Consider the following 24,057-nt stretch of genomic DNA (forward strand, 5'->3'; position numbering starts at 1 on the left):
ACTCCCCGCCTTCTGTTGCCACCATCTTGGTGCTAGCTAAGTAAATTCACACCTGAATGCCAAGAACTCTCTACTATATCTGAAATCTGAGAGCAGGAATTATCTGGAACTTCCTAAGTATGGCTAGGTGGGAAGATCTTGAACAGAGAGGGGCAGTATCTGGGATCAGAATTCTTCCTCAGCCAGTTAAGAATCAGCCAGTTCAATAAGATCAGAAGACTTGATGGGAAAACTAGGTCAGGTCCTACCTTTGTGGATGTGGGTTGAAAGGGCCATGTGGAGTAGTTGATGGAGTCTGGAAGAATGACTTTGAAGTCTATCTCAGATATTGAATAGCTGTGTGACCCTGAGCAATTCCACTCCTCTGAGGAAAGAGGGAGAATCTTTCTAAATCTCTTTTAGGAATTATAAGGGGCAAAGGAGGTAATGTGAATGAAAGACTTTTCTAAGCTTTAAAATGCTATAGGCTCCTTGGCTTTGTTTTTTGGCTTAAGTCAGAATGAAGCCCTTTCTCGCTATGGAAGAAGAGTTATTAACTTAGGATCCAAAAGCCTCAGATTGGAGAGGGGGAAGGCCTGTGAATATGGATGGGAGAAAAGTGACATCTTCCTTTTCATTAACTTCCAACTAGAATTTAGCATGTCTTTCAATTATTTAAAAACATTGTTCAGAGAAAGGGATCTGTAACAAAGATTTTGGAGGTCTCTAACTTTGATGGGCAGCTTTTTCTAATACATATAATTTGGCCCAAATGGATCAAATTAAGTGTCCATTGTTTGGCTTCAGAGGATACTTAGTGACATATTCACTCAGCTGGTGAATAAAGAAGGAACAGGAAGAAAGGCTCCCAGAAAGGGCTCCATGTAGGAAAAGCTAGGTGGTACAATGGATAGAGTATTGGATTTGGAGGCAAAAAGACTCATCTTTTCAAGTATAAATCTGGCCTCGGACAGATTTTAAACTCTGTGACTCTGGACAAGTACCACTGCACTTATTTGCCTCAGTTTCCTCATCTGTAAAATGAACAATAGAAGGAAATGCCATTCTAGTATCTGCCAAGAAGGAGTACTGAAGAGTTGGAAATGACTGAAAATGGTGGAACAATAGCAATAAAGAATCAGTCAGGACTCCCCAAAATCTTAAGGGCCTAGAATGATATATTGTATTTAATAAGAAGAAAAATTTTAGGTTTAGCTTTAAAGTCTCCCAATTATATAGCAGATTTTAAAAATCCAAATACAGGATTTTAATATTTAATTTAATACAAAGAATGCAGAGCCCAGAACTGACCATATATAAAACCAAATACAGGTTTTATATATGGTCAGTTCTGGACTCTGCATTACTTTGTAAGCTCTAGTTTACAGAAGATGGTGACCAGTATGGTGAAGATGTTGGCTGCCACGTTGAATAGGGATGTTTAGTCTTGGAGGGGTTAGGACGGAGTGATTATTAAAATCTTTCCTGCTCTAATATTCCTTGGTTGGCTGTTATGGCATTCTGCAATAGATACTTTTATCATGTGTAGAAATCCTTTGAGTGATATATATATGTACATACATACATATATATATATATATGTATGTATATATGTATGTATGTATATATAAGTATCCTAGCTTGGATACTTCCTCTCTCTGCGACCATTGGCCAGTTACTCAGGGTCTCTAGGTCTCAATTTCTCCATCTATATAGCAAAGGTTGGAATCAGGAGGCAGCTCTCAGCTCCCCTTGTTGGATCTCTTTTCCGAGATGGAGCTCGGTAATGAGGGATTGGACTGATGGTGGGACTTCTCTACAATCAGCTACTCTTGGAGCTAATGCCCTTTAGGTTTCAGTGAAAAGACAGAATTTAGGATTGGTTTTATTTTCCCTTATTGCTTTCAATTTCATTTCTGTGCCTCAGAATTTGATGGGAAGTGAGGGCCTGGGCCTGGGCCTGGGAATAAAATGTCTATGAATCTTGGGAGGGGAAAACACCATGCCTTCTGTATCGATGAGCAGTATTTGCAGGGAGAGAGCATGCGAGTTCAACCATTTGGAAAACCACAATACATTTTCCTTGGCAGAGAGAAACTCGGGTACGGGGACAATAACTGTATAACAAAATGAGTTTATTACATTGATGGTCTTTGCTGGGCAGGCTGTTCTCTGTGGAATAAACACAAATCAAAAAAGAAAAGAAAAATCTGTAGTCCCGTCCGTCCCTGGCTTTATTTCAGATGGCCCTTAGTAACCATTATGCTAAATGACTCCTCCCTCTGCCCAGTTTCCTGGCTGAAGTACAATCAGTCACTTGTGATGCCACAGTGAAATTTAAAACATCGGAAAACCTTTCCAGGACTGAACGTTCCGTCAGGAAGTTCTTCCTTGGATCTAACCTAAATCTCATCTGCTGGATTTTAAATCCACACTTCCTCTCTAGGCTTTCTTGGTGGCACTGTAGAGCGTCTGGTTCCCACCCATGGGCTGGGTTTCCATGCTTCCTAGACTTAGGAACCTGTGTGCCAGCCCACCAACGTTATGTTCTCTTGGAAGAAACTTGGGAACCTCTGGTTGTTGGTGTCAGGATCAGGACAGCGGCCTGTGGCTCACCGTGGTGCTGACCAGCTCAGGTAGGGTTTCAGAGGTGGAGAACGCTGTTGATTGTGCACAGGGACCAGGTTATATCTCACCTTCTGCAGAAGTCATCAGGAAATTAGCATTCAGAGTGGTGCTCCTTTCCTGATACTGCAGCCTTATCAAATTCCTTCCACCAAATAAAAGTGGATGGAGCAAGGATTAACCATGTTTCATTCAGGAGTCCGAGGGTCAAGGGTGTGATGATAGTGGTGGGATGGAGGGAGTGATAGGTACTTGAATGCATTTCTGAGACCCCCCCAACCCCACAATAAAAGTGGCTTCTGCAGGAAAAAAGAAAAAAAAAAAAAAACATTAACAGTTCCCAGCACTAGCCACCATTAGGATATGAAACTTGGACTCTTTGCCTGTTTGACCTTTCTTCCTGGGAAATGACAGCTTTATTGCCAGGTCCTTGGTTAGTTATGGAATGTTAATTTGGGAAGGACATGAATAGACTTAGCTTATGTGACTTGTAATAAAGCTCTTTCTCTGGCTGCTGTGAATTAGCAGGGTACACTGAACTTAAGAGAAAACAAAGATTGGAAATTCGGGATTCTCAGGGTCCCTATCTAGGAATCAGAGAGCAAAACAAGCCATCATTTGGGAAGGTGGGATACCTTTCTTTCTCTCTGTTTTTCTGTCTCTCAGCATCTCTCTGGCTCTTTGTCTTCCTCTCTGCTAGTGATGCCCCTATGTCTTAGGTTTGGGCTCTTTCTATAGAATGTCATGGGCTCTGATTTAATTGTTTCCCATACTGTATGCTGCCTCTGCCCAACTCTAGTTAAACATTCCCCAAGACCCCATGCCTTTCTTCCATTATTTCTGCATCTCACCAAAATGCCTCATCCAGGGGTGAGCCAAGAAATACACATACAGATGCCATTTCAAATGCTGTTTTGTGCATTGGTGACTATAAGTTCTCCCTCCTTTGATTCAAAAGAATTTTTAAACATCTAAGCTTATGTGAGAGTTTTCTCCTCTCCTTTCAGACAGGGGAAGGATAGTCCCCAGGCCTTCCTTCATTGTTATCCTAAGCACACCGCAGTGTTGAATATGTCTCTGCTGCCTTTTAGCAAGGCGCCTCGCCCCTGGAAGGCACAGTGTCTCTGAATGCCTACTTAGAGAGAGCTGATCATCCTGAAATAAAGAGTGACATACATGGATGCTCACTTTTTGGGTACCACTGTCCCTAATTAGTCATTCCCCTAAGGTAAGAAAATCAGTGTCTTGTAGGAGTAAATGTATTCAGACACATCATACTTTCCTTTATTTTGTTTTCCTGGGACTTAACAGCCCACACTGATCCAGGCAAGGACTTGCAAATGGATGCTCTTGGGTATCTTCTATAGATGGTGGGCTTTCAACCCCAGGAAAAAATGACAGCTCCCTTTTCTACAACAATTTGTGGCTTACGGAGCACTTCCTCCTGTGAGGGAGACAGTATAAACATCTCTGTTTGGTGGATGGAGCTATAATAATGATAATAGATGACACTTACAAAGCATTTTTAAAGTTAGCAAAGCACTTTATCTCATTTGTTCACAACAATCCTGTAAAGTAGAAGCTATTATTTACCCCATTTTACTGATGGGAAAACTGAGGCTGAGCAAGCTTAAGTGACTTTCCCAGCATCAGGCAGCTGGTGAGTGTCCAAAGTAAGATTTGAACTTGGGTCTTCCTGACCCCAAGTTCAGTGCCTGCTCTTTATTGTGGTAGCCACCTAGCTGCTTTCCAAGAAACCGAGTCTTAGGGAAGTGAAATGTCTTGCCCAAAGTCCCACAGAGGGCTAGTGGCAGAATCAGTACTATACCTCCAGTCATGTGAGTCCAAGCTCCTCTTTCTATTACAGCCAGGATTAACATGTCTCTTAATTAAAGAGCCAGAGTTGCTTAGGTCAGTTCCAATGATCTTGTGATGATGAGAGTGATCCACCCAGAGAGAGGACTGTGGGAACTGAGTGTGGACCACACATAGCATTTTCACTTCTTTTGTTATTATTTTCTTGAATTTTATTTTCTTTCTTATTTTTTTTTTTTCTTTTTGATCGGATTCTTCTTGTGCAGCAAGATAATTGTATAAATATGCATAAATTGGATTTAACATATTTTTTACCATGTTTAACATACATTGGATTACTTGCCATCTAGGGGAAGGGCTGAGAGGGAGGGAGGAAAATTGGAATAAGTTTTTTTACAAGAATCATTGATGAAAATTATCCTTGCATATGTTCCCTTCCCCCCCCTCCCCCCGCTGGGGTTAAGTGACTTGCCCAGGGTCACACAGCTAGAAAGTGTTAAGTGTCTGAGATCACATTTGAACTCAGGTCCTCCTGAATTCAGGTCTAGTGCTCTATCTACTGCGCCACCTAGCTGCCCCCCTTGCATATGTTTTGAGAATAAAAAGCTTCAATTAAAAAAAAAACACTAAAAAAAAGGAGCCAGAATTGTGTAGTTCAATGGTGTCACATTCAAATAGAGTTCCCTATGGGCTACATGATGACTTAGAAAACCTCAAATTAACATTTCTGTTGTATTGTATTTTTACTTATTTAATTAAACATTTCCTAGGTTTGTTGAACAAAATTGATACCTGTGGTGTGTAGTGAAGAGAGATTTGGTCTCAGAGACAGAAATATCTGGGTTCAGATTGCACTTCTGACCATTGTTGGCTGTGTGAGCTGGAGAAAATCACCTTAATCTCTCTAAGATTCAAGTTTGTAGAGAAAGTACTGCCTTGAATTCATGGAGGTGGTTGTCTCGTCCCTTTGCCAGTGAACTTACAGGTCTAATGTCTATCCCCTTAGTTAAGCAAATGATTCCATTAAATCCCTAACATTCTGGCTAACAGGTCTTCATTGTTAAGTATGAAGAAGATACCTACAGAATTTGATTTTTTTAGCTATAAGTCAGTGCCTGTGCTAACATTTTTTGGGTCATGGTCAGGGTGATATGTGATGGAAGAACCCAAGATTTGTAAGCACAAAATTTTGATCCAAATCCGGCTCCTTTTACTTGCTAGCTATATCTCTGGGGGCAAAAAACCCCTTTCTCTAGACCCGAGTTTCTTCATCTGCAAAGGAAGAATGCTCGACTGCACCACTCAAAAGGTTTCATCCAGGTCAGAACATCAGCCCTGCAAAGGTAGGGTTCTGACCCGAATGGCTGTTGGCTTCTTCGAGTACAAATCTTAATGGCACACTCTCCAGACCCGCTTGAACACCTTTCCTTGTCTCTGAGTCAAGCATCTCCAGTGTCCCCAGAGACACTGTTTCAGTTCACTGTTAAAAATTTTAGGTCAGCCTTCTAGTGATTGAGTGGTGAAGGAGGACTCTGGGCCAGGAGTAGGTCATTGTGTATGGTGTGAATAGACACATTCTGCTGATATCTCCAGGTTTCCCAACACAGTTGGAAAATTATCATCCCCTTTTGGCTTAACTCAACTGTGATCCTTATCACCCCCACCTGAACTCCTCAAATTTCTAATTCATGACTCCTTTGGGGCTTTTTTTCTGTCCAATCCATTGGTTCTCAGCATCAGACATACTTTGTTTTTGTAGTTCACGAATCCTCTGCTTTCTTGTCCTTGTGACTGACCTCCATAGACTCCTAGAATGTCAGAGTTTGGAAGGGCCGTGCAATCCAACCACAAGCTGAGAGCAACAGATATGAGGTAATTCATTCTGCCTTTTCCTTGCCCTTGTATCATGGTATGGAGTCAGAGGACCTGGATTCAAATTTTGCCTCTGTTCCTTACCACCTGACATTAGTAGGTCCTTCTACTTCTTGAGACCTTAGTTTCCTCATTTGTAAATAAAGATGTTGGCCCAGAAGTTCTCACAGGCTCCTTTGGCCTCTAACTCTGTGTTCCTATGATCTTCCCAATGTCCTCAACATGGGGACTGAAAGAATCTATATAAAGGCAGGACTCTACTTGTTGAATCCTTCTTATTCTCTAAAGCCCGATTCATGTGCCATTTCCTTTGTATAGCTTTCCCAAACATTCCTGGTAGTAATATTTTTCCCTCTGAAACCTTACATCATCACCATCATCATCATCATATTTGCATAACAATTTACTATGTAGCAGGTATTATGCTGTTAATAGTATATTTGCCCCTTAAGGCCTCAAATAATAATAACTAGCATTTATATAATGCTTACTATGTGCCAGGCACTGTGCTGCTAATAATAGCTTGGTTCTCCAGGCCCTCAAAAAAAAAAGGCTAACATTTCTATAGCACTTATTCTGTGTCAGGCTCTGTGCTAAATTCTTAACATTCTCTTAACAACCCTGGGAGAAGGGTGCTCTTATCCCCATTTTGTAGTTGAAAAAACTGAGGCAAATAAATTAAGTGATTTGCCTAATACCTCTTTACTTATCATGTAAAGCTATCTGTCATAAATCTCTATTCTTGATGCGGATTTCCCCCTCTTGCAGTACATATGCTTGACATAGATATCTATCCTGGAAAGCTTTCATTGTGCTTTGCACACCTTCCTTTTACAGAACTAAAGAAAGTAGCCCAGGCTAATTTGTGTAGAACTACCAAGTTATCCAGAGGAGACTGAGAAAAGCAAAAAGAGAATGAGGTAGAGTGTCCTTTTGAACTCCAGCTCTCAATGGAAGTTGTTGACTAAGCTGAAGGCAAGTTTCTCAGGCCTTTAAAGAGGTAGGAAGTAAACAGGATGGACTTTGAGCTGACCTAGAAGAAAGGCATTTCGGTCTGGTGGATTCAGAGTAAAATAACAGAACATTTAAGTGTATCAGAAGCATTCCACCCTCCAGAGGCATGAAAGAGTTGCAATGTTGGTAGCCAAGAGAGTATAATATCCACTTGAGAGCTGGTATCATCTCCTGGGGTAGAAAGCCTTAGGGAACATGAAAGCAAAACATAGAACAATGGCAGTAATGAGGACCCATAAGGCAGCGAAAAGGCAGAATATAGAAACCTGACAAAAGAGCATAGCTACAGAGAGCACTTAGATGAGGTGATGAACCCTGAGTCCTTTCCCTTCTTTTGGGACTCATTCAGAGTCCATAGGTCATGGATATTGAATAGGTATGAGGGTAGTTTTTTGACTCTTAGCCTTGGATATGAGTCCAGTATATATTTTGAAGCTTTGTGAACTTGCATGCTTGTAAGGGGTAGGGAAGGCTTGCCCTCTCCTTGGGAGAGTGCTAGATACTGAAATTCTAGTTTCCCTTTGGATGGGAGCAAAGGAGATGAGAAGTCTCCAAAGTGATCAGGCCTTTTGTGTCAGGAAGAATATTGACATACATGCTAATATATATATGTATATTTCTAGTGTATTTTCTATTACACTATTGAGTTCCGTAAGAGCAGAGATGGTATCTTACTTACCTAAATTCTAAGTCTGGTGTAGTACTTTGCTCAGTTCAGTATTAGGAATATAATAACTGAATTGAATTTATTGAAGGTTGATCATTTCTAAGCAAATGGACCAGACATGAGCTATGTGAGTATATTTCTGCCATTTCTCCCCAAAGTTATGAACCCTGGAAAGCAATGTATACTTCGACTTTTGTAGAATGTTAGAACTGAATGGAACCTTAATGGTGTATATATTTCACAGGGGACCAAGTTGAAGCCTATAGAGGTTAAGAAATGTTCACCCAGTGGCAAATGAATAGCTTAGTTGCTCTAGAAACATCTGCTTCAAGAGCAATTTGTGCGTTTAGTGATCTGGAGAATATGAAACATTGTTTTCCAGTTCATCAATGATCTTATGGCTCATAGATCCAGAGCGCATGTTCTTAACTTGGAGTACAAGAACTTGTTGACTGTATTTTAATTTTATTTTATGCAGTTAAATCTGAAGCTTTCTTCAGCCTCCCAAAGGGGATCCATAACATAAAGAAGGTTAAGAACTTCTACAGTTGAAAGGAAACTAAGAGGCCACCAAGTCCATTTTACAGATATGGAATTGAGGCTGATAATAAATAAAGGATCTGAAAACTAATTCCAGGCCTTCTGACTCCAATTTCAGCCCTCTATGCCAGGGCAGCTAGGTAAGGCAGTGTATAGTGCCAGGCTTGGAATTAGCAAGAACTGAATTCCTATCTGGCCTCAGACACTTACTAGATGGGAGATCCTGAGCAGATCTGTTCACTCAGTTTGCCTCAGTTTCCTTATCTGTAAAATGAACTGGAGAAAGAAACAGCAAACTACATCTTTGCCAAGAAAACTCCAAATGAGATCACAGTTAGACATGACTGAAACAACTATAAAACAACAGTCTGCTATGCTAAATTACTTCCTTGTTTGAGACTTGCTTCTATAGTGGATATTTATTTTAGTACTGGGAGGGCTTACTCTTTCCTAATTGACATAGTCTTCTCCCCTCCCTCTCCCCCAATCCCCCCGGAATTATTTGGCCTGATGGCTTGGGTCTCATTACTTCCAACAAAAATCTCTCATTTCCAGAATTTTAGTATATAGCACTGAGCACAGAATTCTTTTCCAATTATTTGCCTGAGTGTCTGTGCTCCCCTTGTGGTTTTCCAGCCCATAAAGTGAATCTTTCACTTCAGTATTTAATCATCCTTCTCTTAATATCCGTGGCATCTCCCCCAGGTCACTCTGTCTCTGCAAGGTTAGTTGCTTCCTTTTTTAACCTCTGGACCATGAAGGCTAATTTTATTTTTATGACATGTTTTCTTGAGATGATGATAAAACCTTCATGAAAATCTAAACACAAAAAAGTTACAGCTTCCTCTTTTTGATCTCTTACAAATTGATCAATTTATTAAATTTGTTGTGCCTACAATTCTGTCTCTTACTCAGTATAATGACCATTTACAGGCTCAATCCCATTATAGAGCAGCATGGCGGCTTTGGTCTGCTCAGGTTCCAGTCTCTCAATTTGCAGCTCCCAAAGCCCCTTTTCTTTTCTTTCAATATTCTTTTTCTTGGTGATTTCATCTACCCTTACTGACTCTTTTATGACCTTCCGCCAGGTGATTTCTAGCCTTCATCTTTCCTTGAACTCCAGTCCTGTGTATCCAGATGCCCAGTGGACATCTTTCCTGAATGGTCCATGAAATCCTTTTCATTTACATATCCAAAATGGGACTGTTCATCCAGCTTCCTAATTGGTCTTCTTGCCTCAGATCTTTTCCTCATTCTGTTTATCCTCCATTCACCTCCCAAAAGAGTCAATGAACTCTAGTCCTCCTGTTATCTCTAAGACCAAATACAAACTCCCATTTGGCAATCATTTATAACCCAGCCTCAACCTCCCTTTCAGGCTCATTATTCATTTTTCCCCTTCCCTCATTTTGTATTCCAGCCAAACTGGTCATCTTTATATTTTTCATGTACAGCAATTTATCTCCCAAGTCCAGAAAAACCTATCCTTTGTTCTTGTAATGAATGCATTTCTTCCTCACTTCTGCCTCTTGGAGTTCCTGGTTTCTATCAAATCCCAGACCAATCTCTTTTTTTTTTTTTCCCATGAAGCCTTTTCTTAGTTCTTCAGCTGCTGGTACCCCTCCAAGAAATTATTTTGTGTTTATTTCATTTATACTTATATATTATATAAATTCTTATATATAAATATATATATTTATGCTGACATATTTATATGTATAATTCATGTTGGGCAGTTAAGTGCTGGATCTGGAATCAGGAAAACTTGAGTTCAAATCTCACTTCAGACGATAGCTGTGTGAGCTTAAATCACTTAAATTTGTTTGCCTTAGTTTCTTCAACTGTTAAAAAAAAAAAAAGGAGGGGAGGAGGGGCTGTATTTTATATCTTTGCCAAAAAAAAAAAATCCCCAAAGGGGGGTCACAAAGTCAGATGCGACTGATAAGGACAAAATTCGCATATGTGTCTCTTTGATGGGATATAAACTAGTTGAAAATAGGGATGATTTCATTTTTGTTTCTGTGTCCTAGGTACCTAGCAGAGTCCCTGGAACATAGTAAGCCTTCAACAAATGTTTACTGATTGTTGATTTCTCCTCTAACCCACAAATTATTTTGTCATGGGTTAAAGTTTTGTGAATATCTAGTTCTTCTTTTCAAGGATAAATGAATGGGGGCAAAATGGCTAAACTTTCCCTAAAAGCTGTTCATTTTCACTTTTCTGGCTTCTCTGATAGAGCTATGCTGGTGCATAACCACCTGCTTTTATTCTGAATTTAGAACCATTGACTCTTCAACTCTTTCAGCTGTTAGCTGAAATGTGAAAGCCAATCCCTTTTTCTATTTAAAAATGAAAAAGAAAGCAGTATTTTCAGGAATCTCTAGTCTTCCTGTATTGAGCAAAGAAATGAAAAATATTCTAGGCAGTAGATCTTTGTTGGAAATAGTTGATCCAGAGTGGAATATAGCAGTGGTACTCAAATTCTTATTCTCAGTATCTTATACTGTTAAAAATTACTGAGGGGCAGGTAGGTGGTACAGTGGATAGAGCACCAGCCCTGAAGTCAGGAGGGCCTGAGTTCAAATGTGACCTCAGACACTTAACATTTCCTAGCTGTGTGACCCTGGGCAAGTCACTTAATTCCAATTGCCTCAGGGGAAAAATAGTTGAGGATCTGTCCAAAGAGTTTTTATTTATGTGCTTAAATTTGTAGATATTTACCATATTACAAATAAAAACCGAATTTGAATTTGTAGGCCCTCTGAAAGGGTTTCAGAGACCCCAAGGATTCTCTGAATCACACTTGGAGAACCATTGGAATATATACAATTTGCTACTATACCCTCATGTGCTTGTGAACCTATTAGGTACCAGTGTCAATTTGCATTTGCCCGTCTGCATACTTCCATCACCAACCATTTTGTACAATTTCAGGGACTCAGCAAACATTTATTGAATTAAGATCTTCACCAACCACTACCAGTCATAGCTTTGACAGATAACTGTTGCCACCATTTGTTTCTTCTACTCTACCTAAGCTATACTTTTTAGCTGTCCTTGCCTTTTTGATTTCTTGCTTCTAACTCAAAATTTCTGGGTTGGAAAAGGTCCCATTTAGTCCAATCTATATGAGAAAAAGAACATGCTACAACAGACCTGTCAGAAGGTCATCCAGCCTTTGTTTAAAGATCTTAGGTGAGGGAGGGAATCTTACTACTTCTCCAAGGCAATCCTATTTGTTTTTCAAAACTAAATTAAGTTTTTTTAATTAATGAAAATTACCTTCTCTTCTTTTTATCCCTCCTTAACCCTTCCACTCTGAATTGAGAAAGAAAGAAAACACACACACACACACACACACACACACACACACACACACACACACACACACAAACAACAACAACAAAAAACACTTATTTACAAATGTGTTAATTCAAGCAAAACCTTGGCCAAGTTTAAATAAAAATATCCCGGTTTACACTCTGAATTTATCATCTTTCAGCCCTTCAATAAGCATTTATTAAGTATCTTCTATGTCTCAGGCATGTGCTAAGTGCAAAAGATAATTCCTGTCCTTAAGGAGCTCAAATCTGGGGAATATATTTCATTACAAATCCTCCAGAATCATAATTGGCCATTGAATTGATCAGAGTCCCTAAGTTGACAGTGTTCTTATTGAATAATTGTCCTTTTGGTTCTGCTCACTTCATCTATATCAATTCATACAGTTATCAGATTTCTCTGAAATGGTCCCTTTAATATTTTCTGACACAATAGTATTCCAGTATGTTCATCTACCATATCTACTTAGCCATTCCCTAGTTGATGGGCATCCTCTCGGTTTCCAGTTCTTTGCTACTGAAGAGCAGCTGTAAATATTTTTGTTCATATAGGACCTTTTCTTTTTTTCTCTGATTTTTTGGGAGCCCAGTCTAATTCAGAGAGCTCCAATATTTTTTCTTGCTTCAATTTTAATTTTGCTTTGCTAGAGCTTGTGTTCTGCCCTCTGTATTCAAGCAAAACATGTAATCACTCTTCCATAGGATAGAATTTCAGATGTTTAAATGATACATAGCATTCCCATGAGTCTTTTTTCTTTTCCAAGAAAAAACATCCCTAGTTCTTTAAGCCAAAACCTTTTAATATATAATCATAGGACCCTTTCTTGGCCTAGTTACTCACCTTGGAATTCTTCAATTTATCAATGTTTTTCTTAAGCCGTGATACCCAGTTCTCAATCTCAGTATTCTAGATGTGTTCTGACCAGGACAGAATACTGATCACTTTCTTATTTCTAGAAGCAATGCCTTCTTAATGTAGCCTGAGCTCAGATGTGCTCTCTTAGTTGCCATATCATATTATTGCTTCATTGAGCTTATGTTTAAGTCCATAGAAGGGAATAAAATGTAAGAAGACTGGAAAGGTAAGAATGGGGTGGAGAACCACATTTTGAAGGATTTTAAAAACCAAATAGAGGATTTATATTTGATCCTGGAAGTAATAGGGAAGCACTGGAGTTTATAGGGATGAGATGGCACATCTACACTGTAAGAAAATCACTTTGACAGCCAAGATGATGGATTGAAATGGGAAGAGAGGTTATTACATAGTTCAGACATGAAGTGTGAATGAGACTCTGCACTAGACTTATGGATGTCCAATAAGGCTTCTCAATCTCAACATGTCCAAAATAAAACTCATTATGTTCCCTTCCCCACAAGCTACTTTCTCTTCTGAACTTTCCCCTGTTATTGTCAAGAGCATAATCACCTTGTGAATAGAAGGGGATGTGGAAGGCAGATGTTGGGAAGACTTGGCAACAGATTTCCATATGGGAGATAAATGTGAAAAAAGGGCTCAGAAGAGGCAGCTAGGTGGTGAAGTGGATAGAGTACCAGCCCTGAAGTCAGGAGGACCTGAGTTCAAATGTGCCCTCAGACACTTAACACTTCCTAGCTGTGTGACCCTGGGCAAGTCACTTAACTTCAATTGCCTCAGAAAAAATAAAAATAAAAAAGTTAAAAGAAAGAAAGGAAGGAAGGAAAGACTGAGGAAGACACCAAGGTATGAGAGGATACTTGTGCTGATGACAAGAATAGGGAAGTTTAGAGAAGGGGGAGATTTGGATGGGGAAGGGAGAAGGAACATAATGAGTCCTGTTGTGGACATCCTGAGTTTGAGATGCCCTAGGGAACATCTAATTTAAGATAACCAAAAGGAAACTGGGGTATGAGACTGCAATTCAGTATAGATGTTTGGCCTGGGCATATTGATCTCTGGATAGTAATAGGTTCTTCTTACTGGTGGTTTTCAAACAAAATTTGCACAGCATTTAAGGATTTCATGGAAGGTGGACAACCTCTATGTTCTCTGGCTCTGATTCTGCCTCTGGATCAGACTGTTATTATATTCTGTCCGCTTCCCACGGCATCACTATGCATTTACCCTGGGACTTTGTGAAACACATCTTAAGTTTTAAATGTGGGTACAACTTTCCTGACACAGAAAAAAGAGAAAGACATCTTGGGCTAGTATTGGGGCTGGGGTTAGGGAGAAGGCTGGTTAGGGAGAGAGAGAAGTTGTCTGCGCATAATATATACAGACCTCCATATATCTGAGTATGTGCATCTTCCCATAATGTTATTTGTCCATTTTATTGTCATTCGTGCCCGTATGTCCCCACTCCACCATTAACTTGTAAATTAGCTTATAAAAGTTATGAAGTCTTAGTCCAGTGAGAATGCACTTGATATTCAGTCTAAGGTAAGGTCTGAGCAGGCAGCGTGTGGTGCTTAACAAGACAGTTAGAATTTATGGATCCGTGATGTGAGATTTATTGACATTTCACTTTCTGCTTGAAGGTGGAGTTTGCTATCAACTATCAGAGTCAAACTGCGGATTTACAGCTTGGCAGAGCCAGCCATAGAGGCTCTAGGTTCCCATTAACCTCCTAACACAAGCAGCTGCGGAGAACCCAAACGGCTCTGAGAATGGAGCCTGGTTGTGGACCCCAGGCTTTCTCCCTGACCCCATAAAGATGGGGCTGAAGTCCAGCACATCTGCTGGGAGCCATGTCAAGGACACTTCCTAGAAAGTCAGGGAGGAAAAAGAGAATTGTAGAGATGGTGTAAAAGACACTCGCTGGTTTCAACATATCCTTTAGATGAGTGACCAGTACCATCTATGTTCCCTCCCACTTTGGGACTCTCTCAGTTTTGTGCCTTGAACTCCTGTTCCCTTCAATTAAAGGGAAAAGTGGGATAAAGCTAGAGAATAGATCCTCCTGTCTCCTTCCTGAGGAGAGGAAGTCTTGGTTTCTTCCCACATAGGACCCTCAAATCAAAGATCACTGGAGTTCCCATTCTTTATTAAAATGATGTCCTCCTTCCCTTGCTTTATGTGTTCAGTTTTAAATCTGGATTGGAAACATTTTCCAAGATTAAAACTTAGTGAGATGGAAATCTGGGGAAATCAGGTAGAATATAGCCAGATGCTAGGTTACCAAGGGAGCACTAGTTAATTTCTTTTTTAAATGGAAAACACATTTTGGATATCTGCCTTCCTTCTTTCCCCAGTTGGTATTTTCTGCAGTCTTTAGGCAAAACCTAAAGAAAGATTAGACATCATTTTGTATTGATATTTCTCATGGAGTTGGAGCTGTGTTGTTATTGTTATTATTATTACCTTTGTGTGTCTGTTTTTCTGTGTCCCTCTCTTCATCACCTCTGCTCTCTGCCTCCCTCCCCTCTCTGGCTACCGGCAAGTCCTCCTCTCCCACATCTCCTTTTCCTCTGATCTCCTCATCAGCTTTGAAAGCATCCCTGCCTCTTTAGCCTCGGGGCAAGGCTATGAAGTTTAGAAGGCTGACTTGGGCCTGGCTCTCTCCTTGGCTCCTTTTGGATTCTGAAGCCATAATTCAGTACACTGCCTGACCTTTTTCTCCCTTCTAGGTAGCAAGGTTTCATGGGGAAATTTGAGTTTTTGCTCTAACTTCATGATCAAGGTTTTCCACGTATCTCTATCTGAATGAAGTATATATTATTTTCTTACCTTTATAGGTATTCTATGTCCTACTCTTCCTTTTTACTAGAATATAAGATGGTTGAGGGCAGACTCATGATAGGTATTTAATACAGACTTGTTTAATCTGGCATTTTGGATAGGATGATAGTTTCTATTTTGTTGAAGTGGTAAAAACTGAGCGCTAATGTGCTCAAGTCACATTCATTGTTTCCTTCAAGATTTAACTCAAAAACTAACTCCCCTTTCCCTTTTATTCATTCCCAAGGACTTTTGTGGTTACCTTGTATACTTGCTTTATACAAGTAGGTGCATTTCTGAAACATTGTATAAGTCACATTTTTTATAAATTGAAACATTTTCCCTAACTTAACTGGAGTTTCCCTCTCTGGTAGAACATAGTATAGCCCGTGAAGGCTTGGACAGCGCTTCATTTCCACCTCCCAGAATCCTTCACTTCCTCCAAAGCTCAGATGAGCTGTCACCTTTCTTGTAAAGCTCATCCTCTTCTCTCATGCTGTTAGTACTGCCTTAAATTGTGTGACTTTTATTTAACTGTGTACATATAGTGCAGGATCCATAGCAAAATATGGTGCCTAGGAGGCTCAGTGGATAGAGTGTTGATCATAGAGTTAGGAAGACCTGAGTTCAAAGAATTTCTCAGATACTTAGTAGCTGTAGGACTCTGGGAAAGTCACTTAGCCTGTGCCTGCCTCAATTTGCTCATCTATAAAATAGAGTTAATAATAGCACCTTTCTCCTAGGGCTAGTGTGAAGGTCAAATGTAAAAAGTGTTGCAACCCTTAAAGCATCATATAAAGGTCATTGTTGTTATCATTGCTAGAGTGTATGTTTTTGAAGACAAGGATCATTTCATTTTTTTCTCTTTATTACTAATGCATGCCATGGGACTTGGTAAACCTATGATCCCTCTGCCCAACTTGGAAGTTCCTTGAGGGCAGTAATAGTGCCTGGGCTCTTTTCTCTTCCCCGCAGGGCCCTGCACTTGTGACCAAACATGAGTGTGTCCCCTTCCCATGAGACTCCCAAATCTGGTTCTATCTTCCTACTTTTTTAGTCCTTATTTCTCATCAGCATCCTTTATTTCATAGTTGTCCCTCCTACTCCTTAGCCACCACACACATATATGTACATGAACTCATAGACGTATACGTGCTCACACACATACAGCTTTACATTTACCCACAAACATTTGTACAACATGCACATTCATACATGCTCTCAAACATATCCACACAGTGCATTCACATGTACATATACACAGGCACACACATTCACACCCACACATGCACACCCATACACATATACAATCACAAATATACACTCACATTCACACACATGCATACACACATACCCTATACACACAATGCATTTATATATACTCACACACACATATACACATTCACACAAATATACACATGCAGTCACAGAAATATATGCCTACCTATACCCATATATGCTTATATTTATACACATACACATGCATACACTCATTCTCACACACATACATACCTACACTTATGCATGCTTTCACACACGTGCATATATGCACATAGACACACAATACATGTGCACACTGACACCTTTTTTTCTCTCTCTATGTGAATACACACACACACACACACACACACACACACATTGTTGTGCTCTAACTCCTCTCCCCAACAAGGTTGGGGCTGGAAGTTGAGAGATGATGGGAACACAAAATACAGGACAATTTGGGGTGTGGATTATCCCGGCCCCTGTGCAGACATTCTTGTTGATTCAATCAGAGATTACCTATGAGGAAAGCATCTCAAGAATGGGAGACTTTGGAGCCAGGAGAGAATTTAGGGATCCTCAGGCACTTAGAGGAAAGACATGGATGTCTTCAAGGTCACACCGCAAATTCTTGTTTGAACTGGGACCAGAATCTGGTTCTTCCTGATTCCTAGTCACTGGAAGGCTCCCCACACCCTCCGGACGCTCATATAGGGGCATGACTTGCCCAGGGTCATAGAGCAGCCAGTTAGTAGCCTGGATAGAACTAGGATCCAAGTCTGCCAGTGTTTTTTATCCTAACTTCCAGAAAGCAGTGCACAGCCCCATTTCAATTACCCATTTTCTTCCTTATGAAAGAGAAGGAAGCTTTTGGGCGGTTGTCATGGTGACACGTGAAGGACAGCATGAAATCAGGGAGTGCTTACAGCCTCACAATAAGCAGTTATCATCTTTCCCCCAGAGAGGTGGGCACATTTCCTTAATCACCTTTTAAAGTCATGTTTGAACCAAACATTTCTGTCAGAGAGTGCGAGCTGAGTGTCTCTGGGTTGCAGTCATGGTTAGAGTAATAACGGCTGCATTCTTATTTCTAATTGCTTTTGTGTCCCTGCAGTGGAATAGCATATGTGACTTGATCATGAAAACTCAGGGAAGTAATTAGAAACTAGCAACCACTCACAGGGAAGCGTTGCCAGCTTTCTGGGTGTCTCGGTATCTCTCCGACCTTCCTTTCCTGCCGCCTCCTCCTTCCCCCTCCGCTCCTGGATGCACATGCTTTTCTAGATTGAGGCATCTTTCTTTAGTGATCTCCACAGGGTATCCCATTTAAAACCGCATTTTCTTAATGTGTGGTGACTTTAAGTGATGCTTCTCATAACTAGCTTTTCTTCCCACCCTTCAAAGAGCTTGGAGAAAGCCATTTCAGCCTGGAAGCCAGTTTTTTTCTTTGTTTTTGTTTTTTCTCCATATAATAAAGTTGTGGCAAGTTTTTTAGCCTAATAAGGCGAAGGTTATAACTAGGGTGAAACAACCAGGACTTGGCTCCAGGGTGCCGACATTTAGAGGGCACTGACAGCATTTTTCTCTTTCAGTAGCCATAAACAACTAAGCTTAGCACCAATTTAACAAGAGGAGCTAGTTATAAACAGGAAATGACTTTCATGCTTCTTACCCTTAATGTATTTTATGGTTGTTGGCCCGGGTACTAGAGTTGCCAGTGATGGCTCTGTCTATTTGCCAATATCATGAAAGATATGCAAAGTGACTGTTGTTGGAAGAGTCCTTATTGTTGATGAAGATCCTTAAATGCCTTTTTCAGATAGAGATGGATGGGACTGGACTTGTATTTTTCATTGCTAAAGGGAACTCTTGGTGAATAACTTCTGCCATCTTCCTCGAAATTTATTAGCTTTAGAGAGTTGCCTGCAGCAAGTTGAGTGACTTGGCCAGGACTACACAGCTGGTATATGTTGGAGTCAGAACTGAAACCTAATTTTACCCAAGTTTGAGACCAGCTCTTTATCCAGCATGAAAATGTTGTCTCTAGGCAGATGATATTATGTTATTCTATCTTCCTCAGCACACTGCAAACTACTTTGGTTCAGGTCCTCATCACCTCTTGCCTGGATTTCCTGGCCTCAAGTTGCCCTTCCAGTCTCACACAAGTGCTATACATTTTGTTTAAGTTCCGATCTGGCCATGTGATTATTCTATTCAACAAACTGAGAAAAAAAAATAAACATTTATTAAATACTTCTTTTGGGTAGCACTGTACTAACCTGGAAGATATAAATACAAGCAAAAGAATGATGGTCTTTGCCCTCAAAGAACTTACTTTCTAATTGGGGAAGATTATCCACAAAAAGCAGCTAAAAAGGGACATCAGGAGGGAGGCAAAAAGTGCCATATGGAAGCATGGTGTTGAAGTTCACCGTGCTCCACTGCTGCTCTAAGAAAGTGGTCCAGAGAGATGGTGAGCTGGGGCCAGGATTGAGTAGGAGGAAGAGATCAGACTCATTTGGGAATGTGTGCGCAGAGCGTTGGTGATGCTGAGCCATTTCCTGTGCAGAAGGCTGACTCTTATACCAGCATCCTCCCACTGATGTCTTATGGCTGTGAATTCTGAAATCAGTCTCTCTCTTCTCTTTCTATGTCTCTGTCTTCCTCCTTTTCCCTTTTCTATTCTCTGTCCCCCTCCTTCCCCTGTGTCTTCCTCTCCTCTTTCCCTTTTTTCTGTCTTTCCATCTCTCCTCCTTCCTCCTCCCTCTCTTTGTTCTCCTCTTCCTCCTCCTTCTTCTCCTTTTCCTTCTCCTCCTTTTTTTCTTTCTTCTCCTTTCTTTTCTTCATTTTCTTCCTCTTCTTGTTCCTCCTTCTCTTCCTCTTCCTCTTGCTCCTCTTCCTTCTTTCTGTCTCTCCCTCTGTCATCTCCATCTCTTTCTGCCCACCTCTCTCATTCCTTTTCTCCTCCTCATTCACTCTTTCACCCTGCCTGTCTATCTCTCCCTCCTTTCCTCCTCTTCTCTCTGTTGCTTCTCTTTCCTCCCCACCTCCCTATATTTTCAAGTACCTTTAAGGGTGATGGAAAGACTCTTTGTGGGCCATACGATGCCACGGCAATTCACCCGTGAAAAATAATTTCGAGGTTCTGCTTAAGGGAAGTGTAGCCCTAGAAAAGGAAGTGGGCTAATAAAACAATGAAAAACAGTAGACAATAAATGAGAAGCTTGAGTGCTCTGCGGATACCTGGATTTAAGACCAAAAGACCAGAGGAAGACTTCCCATATACACAGCCGGGCAAGAATAATACAGAAGTAAATAGGTTGTAATCTGTCAATGGAGGGAATACCCACTTAGAGGAAATCACAGATCTACCCAAGGGCCAAGGACCATTTATGCACAAGGTGAAGTTGACAAGTCACTGTCCTGCATATGGCCCTGCCAGATTCTTCCAACAGTCCTAAAGTTTAGACTGGCTAGATGCTAATATCCCATTTTCAGATGAGAAAATCAAAGCTCATAAAGTGTAGAAAGCTTGCCCCTCCATGCCCTATTGCCTCCTCGACTTCCCCCTCTGAAGGGAACCCTTGTGACCACGGGCTAACTCACAGCTCCTGATGATTTAAGGATCTCTCGTGATTCCACAATCAGCATTTTCCCTGGTGCAATGAAATTGTGGAAGCTGCTCCCTCACTCGGGGGCTGTCCTTCTGTTTTCTTGTGTGTCCATGGCATCTCCTTTAGAGGCTTGATGTTTTGGGTCCTGTCTCCCCTGCACATATCTCGTTTGTGTATTGTCACCTTCATTCTAGATGGTGAGATCTTTGAGAGCAACAAATATGTCTTTTGTCTTACTTTGTAACCTCAGTGTATAGTCCAGTGTTTATAGGAGGTGCTTAATAAATGACTGACTGATAATGAATATGGGAGAGGGCAGGAATGTAACATTCCCTCTGGGATCCCTGCTTTTTCCCCTCTTATTTTCCTCTGTACTAGTGCCACCCTCTGCCTAATTCTTAAGGTGATTTTGACCCTGGAATCCCATTACCAGCTTGCTTCGGACTGGACTGAAATGCCTCTGCTTCTTAGAGAAGCTTTAAAACAGACTGGCCCACCCTAAAGAGCCCCTTTGGCCCCAGACTGAGAGATCCATACCTCATAAAGGAACCGTGGGGTATAAACTCTCTCGTTCCATGTATTTAAATTTTCATTTTATATTTAACACTCTGTAATGGCACTAACTGAGATGAGGATCACTCAGCGGGATGGTGGTTGGATCTAACATCCAAGTCTTCTGCCGGTTCAATTTTCTTTTGTTATGAGATGCAGACCCTCACAGAAAGGGGGTCACTTCCCAGACTTTTTGCCCATGGTGGCTCTGGCTCCTAATCACCAACATTTATATTATACTTGAAGATTTGCAAAACATTTTGCCTATGTAATTTTTACAGTTCTGGGAGGTGGATGTCCTTATTATTCCCATTTTGTTGGTGAGCAAATTGAGGCAGACCCAAGTGAAGCGACTTGCTCAATTTTGTCTAGCTAGAAGTAGAATTTGAACTCGGGTCTTCCCGATTCCAAATCTAGCATTTGATACAGCATGTCATCTTGCTTTCCATTGCCTTTTGCAAGCACTTTGTACAGAGCAAAGCTCCCCCTGGAGAATTTCACCTCAGAAGTATCAGATCTAAGAGAGGTTGTATTTTCCAAGCGCCCCTTTAATAATCCCTTCCTTCCCCCACCATCAGTCTACTGATTGGAATGAGTTTCTCCATGATACTGTGCCAGTGTGGCCTGGTATCTGCTGAGGTAATAGCTGGACATGTGTACACAAGGAATGAGACATTTCTTTTCTCCCCCTCACTGGCCTTTTATGAAACTGTGGTTCACTGAAGTAAGAGCTGCATTATATATTAGGGGGATCCCACACGCCTCAGGTAGGGGTCACCATCAGTAAAAGACTATTCGGAGCTCTCTCTGCCCCATCATCTCCTTGTGATTAGTGCTGATGTTGGGGAAATGGACCTGGAACCCAAGATCAGAGCCTAAGCTGAGATTCTGAGTCAGTGATAAAGAACACGGGGCATTCCGGGGCAGGGAGCCGTGTTCATACAACAGCTCCTGGTCGACACGGCTGGTATCACCTTCTCTGAGAGTGTCTCATTACCTTGGTAAGATCACACAGAGGTTACTGGGTGAATTCTGGTCATGTTCTGGAAATGGAGGAATTGGGAACGTGTGTCTTTGCCTGGTCTATAGATCCGGCTTGTGTGACATTGCTCTAAACTCCCCCAGCATAAGCTGTTCAAACTCTCTTGGCACTTGCCTCAGTTTCCCCACATATAAGATAGTATTCTCCAAGCTACTCATTTGAAGTGGTATTTTGAGGAAAACATTTTCTTTGCATGTTGCAATGCTAGTAATTTAGCTGTGCTAATATACTTAAAAATACAAGGTATGATGTTATTCATATTGCCAAGTATACCAATAGCAACTATGACTAGACAATTCTTGTGATGGGGCAGTGACCGTGTCTTCTGCTGGAATGAACCTCTTGTCACTTCCCCCCACCCCCCAAATTCTTTTTTTCCCTCTTTTTCTTTTTCTTAAATGGCACTGTGCCTCAATTCCTCATGGCCTTCCCCTGCTGCTATTGGCCCAGGCAACCCCTTGATTTTTGCAATGATGGGTTGCTGCAGTGCCCTGGTTTTTTAGAAATAAAGGCTTGAATGTCAAGATTTATGTGGGTCACTCCAAGCTGTGCACTCCTGCTACTGAGCTTGTGAAGCAAATTCTTTGCCTCAGCTTGGCTTCTGTAGAGTCCTGTTATGGCTCTGAACCATGGCTGCATTGAAGCTGCTGCTTGTAAATTTAAACAAAGCAGCTGTTGCTCCAAGAATAAGGCAGCTAGGTGGTGCAATTGATAGAAAGTGGGATTTGGTGTCAGGAACACTTGAGTTTAAATTCTACTTCAGAGATTTAATAGCAAAGTGAACCTTAAGCCTTTCTGGGACTTAGTTTTCACATCTGTAAAATGGGGGAATTTGTTGTGAGGATCAAATGAATTAACTTATTTTAGTTGCTTTGTAAACCTTAAAGTGCTAGATAAATGCTCAATTTAATAAAAGTAAAGTAAATAATAATAATTAATTTATCATTATTAACAACAACAACAACAATAATAAACGTAAGTGAAACATTAGAGGGGCAGCTAGGTGGCGCAGTGGATAGAGCATCAGCCTTGAATTCAGGAGGACCAGCGTTCAAATTTGGTCTCAGACACTTAACACTTCCTAGCTGTGTGACCCTGGGCAAGTCATTTAACCCCAGCCTCAGGGGGAAAAAAAAAGAAAGAAAGTAAAACATTAGGAATTTGGTTAGCCTAGATCCTAGAGTATAGAATACAAAAATATTTGAATTTAAGATCTTTTAGCCTAAACCGCAGTTGGGGAACCTGAGTCCTAGAGAAGGGATGAATCTGGTTTTCTGGAGATAAAGTGTGGTTTCCCTTTAGGAATTGGTTTCCAAGGTTGGTCCTAGGTGTCTCCAGTTGGAATGTGTTATCAGTACGTTTCTCAGTTGACCTGGTGTATGTTTGCAGTTGTCATGCCCACTTAACATCTGTTTGTCTCAGCACTGGAGCCAGCTTTTGTTATCAAGGATGGCTCTCCTTAGGTTAGGAAGAGCCTTTTGAAATCTGCCTGCTTGGTGTTTGGCTTGGCAGGCTCAGGGAAGAGGTAGTGGGGTGTGTTCTCTAGGACTGATTGCTCATCCTGAAATGATCTGCCTCCAAACTCATGTGAGCTGGGGTTGAATCTGGGGCACTGCCATTCAGATGACCCGTTGGGTACCAGGAAGGCTTCCCTTGGTCCCTCTGTACTGTTTCTGTCACCCACTTTGCTATTGGGTAATTCAGTTCAGCAGAAAGTTAGTGAGAGTGTGTACTACATTCAGGGTGAGTGCTGAGGGGGCTGCCCAGATCAGGAGCTCATTTGGTCCTTACTCTAAAAGATCTTACACATGGGACAGCACCCTAAAACTTTGCCACAGATAAAAATGACGCAAACTGGAGTACGGAAAGTACATGAGGCTTGGAAGTTCTGAGCCCTTCGAGAGGGAGGATCCAGCTGTGTCTGATCATGGGAGTTAGGGAGGTGGGTTCTTCCTTGGTCAAGTTTGTCTTGGAAACCCAGGGCCGGATACTTTATTTCAACCAATTTCAGAAACTAGGAGCCAGGCAGTTAGAAG

At 41.1% G+C, this 24,057-nt stretch overlaps 1 protein-coding gene across 13 annotated transcripts in view; it reads left to right on the top strand.

Annotated features, from left to right (window-relative positions):
- Window positions 1-24,057, top strand: part of PLEKHA7 (pleckstrin homology domain containing A7) — a 249,007-nt gene that overhangs the window by 117,527 nt on the left and 107,423 nt on the right. The window contains exon 1 of one of the 13 annotated variants that reach the window (XM_074275169.1): window positions 2,221-2,615. The exons of the other annotated variants lie outside the window; for them this stretch is intronic. Coding sequence (XP_074131270.1) covers window positions 2,524-2,615 — 92 coding nt within the window. The 5' untranslated portion in view covers window positions 2,221-2,523. Of the gene's footprint in view, window positions 1-2,220; window positions 2,616-24,057 lie in introns of those variants that run through there. 13 annotated transcript variants of the gene reach the window in all.

The sequence above is a fragment of the Sminthopsis crassicaudata genome, chromosome 6 (assembly GCF_048593235.1).
Source record: "Sminthopsis crassicaudata isolate SCR6 chromosome 6, ASM4859323v1, whole genome shotgun sequence".
Taxonomy (NCBI): Eukaryota; Metazoa; Chordata; class Mammalia; order Dasyuromorphia; family Dasyuridae; genus Sminthopsis; species Sminthopsis crassicaudata.